The following is a 12,535-nucleotide window of genomic DNA, read 5'->3' as shown; positions in this document are numbered from 1 at the left end:
CATTAAAAATAATTAATTATTTTAATAAAACCTCTTCCTGGTGGAATTCCCCAAAACGATTTCTGGGTATTGTGGAATGCATGTGTCTTAGCCTCCTTGCAAAATTTGAGGCCTAGAGCACATCCGATGCTACTAGAAATCAACATATTTTTTTTTAGTAGTTGTACCTCTCAAAGTACTTGTGAAACTGAACTTCAATATTTTCTTGGTATCTGTGCATGCTGCCTTTTTTTTGGGCTTGTAAGTTTTCTTAGATGAATGAAAAACTGATTTATAGTAGTTACGTTTGTGTGTGATAAATTAAATCTTATGATTCCGCTATCTAATTTCTAGCTATTAAGCTAAGTCACCTGACACAGGGATTCGGGATTCGTAGGATTCGGGATTCATGGTGTCGGATTCGGATACATTGACCCCCCAGAACAGGACACGTAGGATTCGTTATATATATATATATATTAAAAATTAGATATTTCTTACACAAATTTTAATTAATGATACAAATTTATTGATTTCAAATATAGATCTTCATCTATAGCTATTAGCATGCATAGTACATACAAAATTCAAATACATGTCAATCTATTATCTATTTCTTATGCTTGGCCCTCTTGCCACCACGAGAAATGTCTAATTTTTTAGTCTTGTTGGAAAATCAGGATCTTTGTCATTAATATCACCCTCTAAGCATTAATATCCAGAGGTATCTTTGTCATTACCTCTGTATCTGTATAGGGATCTTTGTCATTAATATCACCCTTTAAGCATTAACATAAGATAGAACAAGCATAACATGTCAAGTCAAGATTTTGTTTGAGTGATGTGTACATTTTTAGGAGGGTCATGATACAAGAGTTCGACAACCAATGTCACTAACATCAAGGTACATAGAGGGATTGGTGCTCTTGATTAAATACGAGTTCCATACCCTAATACATGACAAAATTCAATGGAAACATTGCAATACCCCAATTCTAAAATCCTGAAAAACTGATAAGTCTGCTGGATTTTGAATGAAATCTAAAATTCTACTTTCTCAATATGAAATCCAATGAGGTTGGAACCACTCTCAAACATCCTGAGTCATTTCATGGTAATGTTAAAAATTTAAGTAAAAGGATGAAAATGAAGATCAAGGAGAATGTCACTTAACATTACCATGAATAGCATATCAATACTAGGGCCTAGACTTGATCATTAAGCTGCCAAAACGCTTGCCAAATGAAAATATGCGTGGCTGTAATGACCAAATGCGGCTTTTTCATACCCGCGCAGGTCAATTTACTACCTAACGAGTCCTGGAAAACAGGACACGCTGCCAAAATCGTGACACGCAGTTGGATTCGACGTGTCAAAAGAGGACACGACATGTCATTGGATTTGGACACGAATCAGGGCAAAATCGCGTTGGACACGCTGGATTCGGGATTCGAGGGGCCTCTAGGACGAATCCGGTTATCTAGCTATTAAGTGATTGATGCTATGGTTTGAAATTTAATTTCAACATTAATTAAATTAAAAAATCTACTTGTTTCATCGAGATCATAATGACATAGTTATCTAGTGCTTGAAATTCTAAACATCGACATCACAAGCATAGGGACACCCATAGATTATCGAGAATACATGAACTTCATGATCTTGTCCCAACCTTATATCCCAAACGGATAAAGATTAAAAAAAATGCAAGGTGTTAGCTTCTCTCCATGTCTTCTACTAGGGTAGAAACCTTAGTGTTACAACAATAACCATAAGAACCATAAGAACCATCATCATCTTCAACATCATGTTTTTCTCTAGTTATTACATGTATAGCACAAACCCTAGTCATCTCAAGAGAAAACCCTAGAATCACATAGGAGCAATCTTTGTCAAAACATCCAAGACATCTCTCTTTCCCCTTATCTTCTCATAGGGTTTCCTCATGAACCCTAACATTTCTAAGGCAAGTACAAAGAAGAGTACAAAATGATGAATGAATACAAGAGCTCTCTCCTCCCTTACATATAGAAGCAAGAGAGGGAGGCTAACATAAAATAAGTACATGTCCATACAAGTAACCAATAAAACAACCCCACATGGAGCATTCTACAATACTAGGATACATGTGTCAAACTAGGGTATATAATGGTATACTTGGTCAATGAAGAGCTTGCCTTTGAATGCATTTTGACATTCTTTATATAATGGTTGATCCTTAAGTCTAGATGAGAAACCCTTAATTTAATGATGAGGTGCCATGTCACCACCCCTTGGGGTTTTGACCCATTGACTGGGGTCTTTAACTTTAAACGTGAATGTCTCTCAAACCAGGAGGCCTCTCATGGCGTACTACATACCACCAGAAACATCTCAACAAGGATAATCCAATGACGTGGATATCTGAAATAAAGTCAATGATTAGCTTCTCCAAAATCCCTCGACAAGTTCGGCTATATCCCTTGATCAGGGAACCCAAGCCTAGAACTTAGGGTTTTCAACCATCCAACAGTGGAGCTTCCAACTTGATGTAATCCAAGCAAATATAAGAGCATTCATTAACTTGTTTGACATCAATGACAGGTGTTGAGTCAAAGTCAAACCCTAGGGTTGATATCAATGACAACACCATCCAACAATCTACCCCTTTGTCATTGATGGCGACATACGTACTCCTTCCGCGAATACAACTCCCCCTGACTTCATGCTTCGATCTCCTTCTCATGATTTCCCCCCCCTTTGACATCAATGGCAAAGGGCGACTCCCCCTGACAATCTGCCTGCTTCCTGTGGACCTGTAACCTGCTTGTGCTCCCCCTGATGAGAAGCCTTCCTTTGTCTTCTTGCAAAGTACTTGTCTACTTTGAAATGCCTTCCTCAATACTTGTTGTAACAACATGTCTCCCCTTGTCATGCTATGCTTCATACAAATTGCCTCTGCTGAATATGGATCAACTTGCCATGACCATCTGTAATTATCTAGTGTTAACCTGCTATCAATGCTGATGACTCCTTTGAGTTTTTCTAATGATCGATCACTGTGAACCTGTATTGTTTTGACTGTTCTTTTGCCCCTGAACCTACTATGGACCTGACATATCTACCAATAGATAGTGCCACATACTGCTGCATAGATTCCCCCTCTTCAAAATTCAACAAGTCGACGAGCCGGATCTTTCAAAATAATGTATCACCCGATGGACCATCATGACTCGTGTCATCATCTGATGTATTTATTGCTTCATCATGACCTTAGCCATTACAAAACCTGAAAGCATGAGTGCTGAGACTTTCTTATCTACTTGATCTTCTTGTACCTGTTTTCTTTTCCAGACCTTCTTGTACCTGCAATCTCGAGCTATGTGCCCATAGTTATGACATTTATAACATTCAATGTCTCTCGAGCTATGTGCTCATAATTATGACATTTGAAGCATTCATTGTCATCCATAGAAGATTTCATCTGGTATCTGCAATTGTGAGCTATCTGGCCATAGTTATGGCATTTGAAACATTCAATGTTTGGCTTATCTGATATGTACTTTATGCTGAAAAAATCATTGTGGAACCTGTTTCGTGATCCCGCAAACTTGCTTCTTGGGTTTTGTGGATAACTTTGATAATTGTACCTGTCAAAAACTTCAAAATCCCTAGCCATGTCCAAAGTTAGTACATGAAAAACACTAACCATTAAATGAATTTGCGTACCTGGATGGTCTTCTGTAATCATTCTTCTTCAGAGGTGGTGGTGTAGTTCTTTTTACCTTGCTGCCACAAAGATGGTTCTTTCAGTAAAATGTTCAAGCCCTCCACCTGCAAAAATCAAATATGCCCATACAAATCTCAAAAGAGTACCCAAGAGAAACAATGAAAGGACCCTTGACCTGATTTGATTGGATCCAAAAGACCTCTACCTGCAATATAGTTATTCAACCAAACCTAATCCTATACAAATCCCTTGAATCGAAGAGAAATACCAAAGTGATAACCTCTGACAACCTTAAACAGTTCACTAAACCAACAGAAAAATACAAAGAGACTGAACTGAAATATGCACTCTTCAACCTGTAATGAGAGACACAGTGAGTTCCAAAACAAAAGCAAAATACACGACATACCTTGACTGGATGCTTCTCCAATGAATGTCCTTATATTTGACCTCCTCTACTTGCGATAAGATAGCACAAACGATTCTAAAAATCACACAAATGAATTTACCTTGGCACAGTACTGGGAGGACTGAAATCTCAGATATTGATCACCACAGGTCCGCGCTAAAAAGGGCACAGGAGGCCGAGCTTAAAGGCTGCTTTTTGGATCCTAAATGAACAGATCAGAAATCTGAACTAAACCTGAACAATAGTCCTGAACCTTCGCTGCCCTTGCAATGATATACTGGTGCAAAACACTCCTCAAGATACCTAAGGCAGACTTGAAACTAAGCCCTAACTTGACTAGTCCTAGACCTAAGAAGATGCCCAGACCTTCGCTCTCTTGAAACAAGGATGACCTGCTCCAAAACAATTCCAAATCTACCAATGAAAGACCTAAGATTGCCTTGAGACTTCGCTCTCCTTGAAACCAAAATTAGTCTTGAAAATTATCAAGAAAAATACTCAGAACTTCGCTTCAAAGACCTGTAGTAAACAAGCCACAAAATAGTCCTAAGACACCAAAGACCGAACCATAAATCCTCTCTTCTGGATATCTGCATTATGCCTTAGGGTAAGCTGAAAATTTCAGATACAAAGAATTCACAAGTTGATGCTATTAAGCTGTTCAATTGGAGGTATAATGAATCTCCTTTTATAGGCCCAGAAGGGGCTCCTTAAAATATGACCGTTGGAGATTAGGAGGGGCTCTATACGGAGTTAAAACATTAAAACTCAATCAATTCATGCCTTGTGTGCTAAGTAAGGCCGTGAGCCTTATGGAGGAGGGATATTAGCCTTTAAAACGTGAAGGATATTTCTTATGGGGGAAAAATAATTTAGTACTCCAAGGTGATATTTCCACTAACAATAATTAAATAACCCTTATATTAGTTATTTAATGACCATCAATGAATGTGTGCCATGACACCACCCCTTGGGGTTTTTTCCCACTAACTGGGGTCTCCAACTTCAAATGTGAATATCTCTCAAATTAGGAGGCCTCTCGTGGTGTATCACATACCACTGGAAACATCTCAACGAGAAGAATCCAATGACGTAGATCTCTGAGATAAAGTCAATGATTACCTTCTCCAAAATCCCTTGACAAGTTCGGGGTATATCCCTTGACCAAGGAACCCAAGCCTAGAACTTAGGGTTTTGAACCATCCAATAGTAGAGCTTCCAATTTGATGTAATCCAGACAAATATAAGAGCATTCATTAACTTGTTTGACATCAATGACAGGTGTTTAGTCAAAGTCAAACTCCAGGGTTGACATCAATGGCAACACCATCCAACAGCCTCAATGAAGTATACTTCTCAAACCAAGCGTCCCCAAGTCAAGTTTCCAACCTCCAAGGTTTGTATCACATGGTCCCAAGTTCCAAAGGTTAGGTGCCTGCCTCCAAATGCCCAGTGCTCCTCCTCCTAGGTAGGCACCTCCATTGATCGAGAAATCAGCTTACCCATTGTATGCACTCGATGGGTTATTCAACATGCCGATTAAGGTAAAAACTTCCTAGGTATGGGCATCATGCTAGTTTTCTAATCAATGTCAAGCACTGCTGCATTATCCACCCAGATTAAGCTATCATTTGTGCATGAAGCATTGCTATGGATCTACGAGACAATGTTCTTTTAGCAAGGTTAAAGCAGTTATGGAGTAACCCCAAAAGTTAACAACCAGTGCTCTTTGTGAGGAATTTACAAGGATGGTTAAATATTTATAAAGCATCTGTACAAGTCTCCTAGGGACTGTAAGATTATTATGGTCAGTTCTCTGCTTAATGCCAATTAGGTCACTATTGGGAGAGTCTATCCTGTGTCCTAATAGTCAAAAGTGGATATGGTTGGTCAGTATTTCTCAAATGACCCTACATCGCTTGAAAAAAAAGTCAAGATTAGTCAGAGGAGATATCAGACTTTTAGCCACCTTTAACCTAGGAAAGGTCCCCTCCTTCTACATAATAGTCAGGCTTGGGGATCTTTAAAGCAATGTGCTTTTCGTATCTAGTTCTGCAGCTTATTAATAGAATTTGATCCATTTTGCATGCTTGCAATGTTTAACCTCAATCTGTTTGGCTCTTCATTTTACTTTCAACAGTTCCATTCTTTCTTTTATCGATACATTTCAGTTCTGTTTTGTTCGTGCTAGTGTTAGAATTGGCTGACTATGCTGCTGATCCTGGTTAAACTGGGTCTGGTTTTTTCCTTATTTGCACATTTCAAAAAAGAGTAGATCCTCATTAATCTTTTGAAGCAAACTACAGCTCTACCATTACACTAGTTTGTTATAAAGAACTTCCTGCTGGATGTTACATGTATTTTTTTTCAGTTGCTGAGGTGTTGCAGCCTAGTTTATATTCTTGAAGGTTTGCTGTTACAAAAATACGAGGTTGATGCATGACTATGACAGAAATCTTAGCCAAGTTGATCCAAAAACTTGATTTTTAACATCTTTTGAAGTCTGAATCAACACTAGGTTACAGAGGACTTCGTCTATGTAGCACTGTTGAATTTTTCCATAAGCTAGTCGTTAGCAGAATTTAAATGCCTATTTATGTTGTTTATTATAACATAGGAATTGATGACATGTTTTGTTTATTGAGAATGGTTTGTGTAAGTGTACTTGTGGAGGGGTTAAGAATTTCTGGTGGGGTAGAAAGTCACATTGCTGAAAAAATGTAAAAGCTCCGCTGCTTAGCCATCTAGTTTATATCAATAATTTTATACACCAGTTTATTAAGAAGTACTTGGCGAACTGTAATGTAGGGATCAAGAAATATCTATGGAAAGGCAGTGGCTAAAAGCAAAAAGTGGCATAAGATTAGTGGTATACATATTGCTAGGGCAGAATATCATGAAGGCAATGCAAGTAGTCAATTCGCACCGCTTGAGCTCAAGTCTTCAGCAGGACAGGTCCTCAGTGATATACTTCAAAATCAGCCACATCTTTTCCATGTTGCAGCAGCCAAACAACTAGAGGAATTAGCTGCTGATAGGGATGATGCTATTACTCGCCAGGAGCTTAGTTCAAGTGATGCTTACTCAGTTTTACACAGGTAAGAGAACATGGTTATATATTAGGGTCCTGTAAGAGGTTCAGTCATCTTTTCATTTTACTGGTAATTGCTAAGATTTCAAAGAGGTTAATTCTTCTGATTGTGTTATTTGGGATGTTTTAAAATCTTGACTGTTGATTCTGAATTTTTGATTGCCGTGTTTTCCACTCATCTGAAAATTTCGAATGACTAGATTTTCTGTTTGTTATGTGCAGCATGGTTTTGGTAGATAGTGAACTTGTTCTTGCTTTTGGCAAGGGAATGGATGAAGCAGGCTAATGCAGTATACAGAATTCTTTTGATTTGTTTGAAAATTTTGAACAAGGTCTGTGTCCTGTTGGCACTCTCCAAAACCGATCCAAAGTTCTAGCTGTTGGGACAGGGATACTGATTAGATGATGAGAAATGACAAAAATAAGCCGCTTATTTCTTCACCGCTAAAAGGCCTAAAACTTCTGCTTCCTGTAGGTTGGATGCACTTGTGTCATTTTTCCATTTGCTGGTTATGATTTCATTAAATATCAACGTCTTGATGATCTTGAATATCAGCTTTGGCCAGAATTTCTTATCATTTCTCCTTTATCCAAATTTTGTTTGCATTTTTGACTTTCAGACCTTATCATTCTCACTTCTTGCTGTTAGACCAGTACTGTAATGATTAGTTCTATCCTTTATAAATTCTGGGCATTTAGAAATTCACCAACATAGAAATTGTATGACAAGTACCTACGAAAACAAAATATACCAGAAGTGATGTAGAGCATTCTGCTATAGTAACAATGTAGTGTCCTCTTTTAATTAAATTGCCAAGGGAGGATGAAGTAGCCTCTCCAACCCCGTACGCTATAGTCATTTGTAAAGGGGAAAACCCATTATTTGATGTTATTGTGGTAACATCCGATAATTTGCGGTAATGGGATGAAAACTTGTGATAAAAACCAAATTTTTGGCAAAATGGAGGGAAACTTGTTAGCTCTTCAAATTAAAATTAGGAGGGAAAACCCCAAAGGGAATCTATAAAAAGGAGAGAGAAGAATCATTTTACTCATCATGGATTTTGGATCTTTCTGATTTTTGAGTTGAAGCTCTTGGAGGGTTTTAAGACCCCTTTTCTCTGATTGGTTTTGGTGGCAAAAGATTCCATCTTAGTCAATCCCTTCTCTTCACTCTGTTCAACATAATTCCTGAGACAACATCCATCTATTTGTGGCAATAAGGGTTTTCTGAGGGAGCAAACTTGTGGCATCAAGGTTTTGTGGCTTTGTTTGGGTAGAAAAGGGCTAATTTGTGACAACGTGGGCTGTTCAAGGTTTTCCAGGGACAATGAGGGTCAACAAGTGAACCTGGGGTAGCAATACAACCCATAAACCCTATCTGAGGCGTGTAACCCACCTCGAAGGAGTTTTCTATTGCAGCGAATTATTTAGAGGGTAAATCTTGGCAATGGAGTTTCCTAAGGCCCCACCCGAGGCAATGACCACCTTGAAGGATTTTTTCTGTGGCAGCGAAAATATTTAGAGGGTAAATCTTGGCTGCGGAGATCCTAAAATTTAGGGCAAATTCCTAAAAGTTAGGAGTGCAAGAAGCAGTTGACTAGTGCTAATAAGTGGAAGGCCGAGTTTATTGTCTTCTAGTGTGAGTTGTGTGAGTTATTTTGGGTAACAGACGAGTTGATTTGGGCTCCTAAATTATAGGAAGGATGAGTTAACACAACCAGTGAGCTTTCATTAACTAGTCAATAAACAGTGCGACTTTCCTCAAATAGAAATCGCCAGTAATAGCCTAATTGAAGTGCTTATAAGGAGGAATGAAGGCATAATTTATTCATTATCTTGTGAGCACGAGTTGGTGAGACAAGGTAATAGAGCTCACGGGTTTGTGAGCAGATTGCACAGTTTGTGTGTGTGAGCTTGTGAGAGAAAGAGTGTGCAAGAGAAGCTTGTGCACAGGTTGGTAGAGGGCAGAAAAGATAAACAGTCTTGCAAGGGTTTCATGCTTAGAGCAAGCAAGGAAGACAAGTGTGTTTTCTGATTGAAACAATTATTTTGTAAGAGATCTATTGCTCAGTTTTTTCTATCAATACAATTCTACAACAAGCAGAGGGTTTTCCTAGTTGGGTTCCCCAGGAAAATAGTGTGTTTTTATTGTGTGATTGTGCTTATTTCTGTTCCTATTCTGCTGCAAAGTCTAGTAGAGAAATTCTATGTTTATATGAAAAGAAATTTGTTTCAGATTGTTCATATTGGCAGATCAGAATTTCGTGGATTTTCTGCATGGTATCAGAGCGAGAGCAAAATTAAGCTAGCACAGGTTGACACATCCATCTCAAGGGCTTCGATCATAGGCTAAGGAGCAACCAGATCTGGCCGCAAACCCTAAGGAGCTGATCTAACATGAAGAGAGGATGAGTTATGTTCCAATCTCTTGTGATCTGATAAGGCTGAGATAGGGAGAGCTATTGGTCGAGTATTTTATGAAGTTTTGTGCATGCCAGATACTTATGTGATCTGACCTCAGGAAAGATCTGATCCCTAAGATAAGGGTTGTGACTTCTGGAGCAACGTTTTGGAGGGTTGCATGCCTAGTCTACTACAGGAAAGAAGATTGCATACAATTGTGGATCAACGTAGGAAAAGAGATATGGAAGAAGTGTCTAACACAGAGCTAAAGGAGTATTGGAGGCTGAGTTTAGGGCACCTCTGAGGCAACTGCAGGAGCCCTAAAGAGGGCCAAAAATCTCAGGTCATATGCATAGAACAGTGACCTTATAAGATGAAGGTAACATCAGGTTAAGGTATGTGGATTTGCTACTTCATGTTGGTCGTTGCAAGGAGATGGAGAGCTGGTTCTAAAGTATTTAGAACAACAGATCTTGAAGCCCTAGTTAAGGTCTTCTCAATGCATGTACAATCACCGTGGATCAACCCTTAAGTTTGTTCCAACAGTGTGTGCTAGGGTACAGAAGTGGGGTGCATCATGAATGGTAGTAGGGCTGTCATGAAGTGTTGAGAAGAGGGCAAATTCAAGAGTTTTTAAAGGAGTTGTTCAAGGTGTGAAAAACAGAGATTTGTATACCCTAGTTAGGGCTTCCCTCTAAGGTATGCTGCCACTAAAAGACTATTTAGAAGGTTGATAAATTTGCTCAGATTTTCTATACGTGAGAGAGAGGAGAGGGACCCTAAGAAGGAGACATATAGACAAGGAATAGTGGCTGTATTGCGCAAAGATTCTATGTATATGCCAGTCCTGAAGTAGGTCGTTTCTAACCTCTAGTAACAATACAAAAGTGTAAATTTATGGACAGAGATCTGAAGCAACATAAGAACAATAACTATATGGATTGTTAGTGGCTGATTTGCAAGCCTTAGATCAGTCAAAGAGTTGACCGTGTGTGGGCAGTTTTGGAGGCCTTGAGGAGAGTGACAATAGTGCTGATGTGTTACAGTGACAGGGCAGATCTGTGTGCCCTAGGAGCAGCATTCTGGAGCAGCCAAAAGCTTGAAAAGTGGGCACTCCTTGAAGTCCTCTTGTACAGTGATCATCGAAGGTCTAACGAGTTATTAGGAGGCAGAGTCGTGGAGCCCTAGTTCAGCGGGTTGCAGATGGCCAAACCACTGATAAAAGGGCAAATCCAGAATACCCAATGAGCAAACTTCTTCGTGGAGCTAGAAGCTTGCTAGTGGGCAGATCAGTGAGCTAAAGTTTAGTGACACAAAAGGAGCTGTGATCATTGATAGTGGTAGATTGTGGACTTGTAGAGCATGGTGGGAAAGAACAGGTCTTCAGAGCAAGCTCCGCAGAAGGAAGCAGGAAAGTCTTCTGGTTCAAAGGGAGCCGCTGCAACAATGAAGAACATGGTAATGTTGGAGATAGATCCAGATGGACGAGGTTCTTCCAGGAACACCTTCCTCACTAAGAGGGAGTATTGGAAATGTCAGTGAGAAAGGGTTCCTTGATCTGTCTTAATTAAAGGAACCACAACGAGTTTCTCCTTGAGCATGCAGGAGTTCCTATGAGTTAGGAGATAATTCCTAAAAAGTAGGATGAGTTCCTAAAATTTATGGCAAATTCCTAAAAGTTAGGAGTGCAAGAAGAAGTTGACTAGTGCTAATAAGTTGAAGGCCGAGTTTATTGTCTTCTAGTGTGAGTTATTTTGGGTAACAAACGAGTTGATTCAGGCTCCTAAATTATAGGAAGGACAAGTTAACACAACTAGTGAGCTTTTGTTAACTAGTCAATCAATAGTTCGAATTTCCTCGAATAGAACTCACCAGTAATAACCTAATCGAAGTGCTTATAAGGAGGAACGAAGGCACAATTTATTCATTATCTTGTGAGCACGAGTTGGTGAGACAAGGTAATAGAGCTCAGAGGTTTGTGTGTAGCTTGTGAGACAAAGAGTGTGCAAGAGAAGCTTTTGCACAAGAGGGTAGTAGAGATCAACAATCTTGCAAGGGTTTCATGCTTAGAACAAGCAGGGAAGACAAGTGTGTTTTCTAATTAAAACAATTATTTTGTAAGAGATCTATTGCTCAGTTTTTTCGATTAATCTTGCAAGGGTTTCATGCTTACAACAAGTAGGGAAGACAAGTGTGTTTTCTGATTAAAACAATTATTTTGTAAGAGATCTATTGCTCAGTTTTTTCTATTAATAAAATTCTACAATAAGCGGAGCGTTTTCCCAGTTGGGTTCCCCAGAAAAACAATGTGTTTTTATTGTGTGATTTTGGTTATTTCTGTTCCTATTACGTTGCAAAGTCTAGTAGAGAAATTATGTGTTTATATGAAAAGAAATTAGATTTTAGATTGTTCATATTAGCAAGTAAGAATTTTGTGATTTTTCTAAACTAGGTGCGTGCTTGACACCATACAAGACTTTCGTTAACTTACATATGTGAGAATCTCTCCCATGCACCTCAAAACCCTACGACTGCTCCATATACACCACCTTAATCATTTCATTAAGAAATGTTGTCTTCACATTCATCTGATGCATCCTCCACTATATCTCTGAGGAAATAGACATAATTGCCTTGATAGAAGTGTATCTACCAACTAGAGTGGATATCTCCTCATAATCTACTCCCTCCTAGGAAAACCCTCTTGCTACAAACCTAGCCTTATACTTCTTTATGCTGCCATTTGTAGCATGTTTTCTCTTGAAGATCCATCTCGAAGCGATCACTGCTTTTCTTATTAGCCTAGGCACAATATCCCATACATTGTTCTTCATAATGGAAGAATACACTTCCATCATGGTATCCCTCCAAACCTGCTAGTTTGCTGCCTCCTCAAAAATAGAAGGCTCAGAGTCACTAATGTCACTCATAAGTGCCATGT

At 38.9% G+C, this 12,535-nt stretch overlaps 1 protein-coding gene across 7 annotated transcripts in view; it reads left to right on the top strand.

Annotated features, from left to right (window-relative positions):
* LOC149242812 (UV-B-induced protein At3g17800, chloroplastic-like) overlaps nucleotides 1–12,535 on the top strand; it is a 271,800-nt gene that overhangs the window by 236,918 nt on the left and 22,347 nt on the right. For all 7 annotated transcript variants that reach the window (XM_089374367.1, XM_089374365.1, XM_089374364.1 and 4 more), the window contains one exon: nucleotides 6,906–7,195. In XM_089374367.1, the coding sequence (XP_089230493.1) occupies nucleotides 6,906–7,195 (290 nt within the window). The remainder of the gene's footprint in view (nucleotides 1–6,905; nucleotides 7,196–12,535) is intronic.

This window comes from Pinus tabuliformis, chromosome 8, assembly GCF_031772625.1.
Source record: "Pinus tabuliformis cultivar Carrire ecotype Pingquan chromosome 8, CPIR1, whole genome shotgun sequence".
NCBI lineage: Eukaryota > Viridiplantae > Streptophyta > Pinopsida > Pinales > Pinaceae > Pinus > Pinus tabuliformis.
The sequence above is the reverse complement of the archived record's forward strand: the minus strand, read 5'-3'. Positions and strand labels throughout refer to the sequence as shown.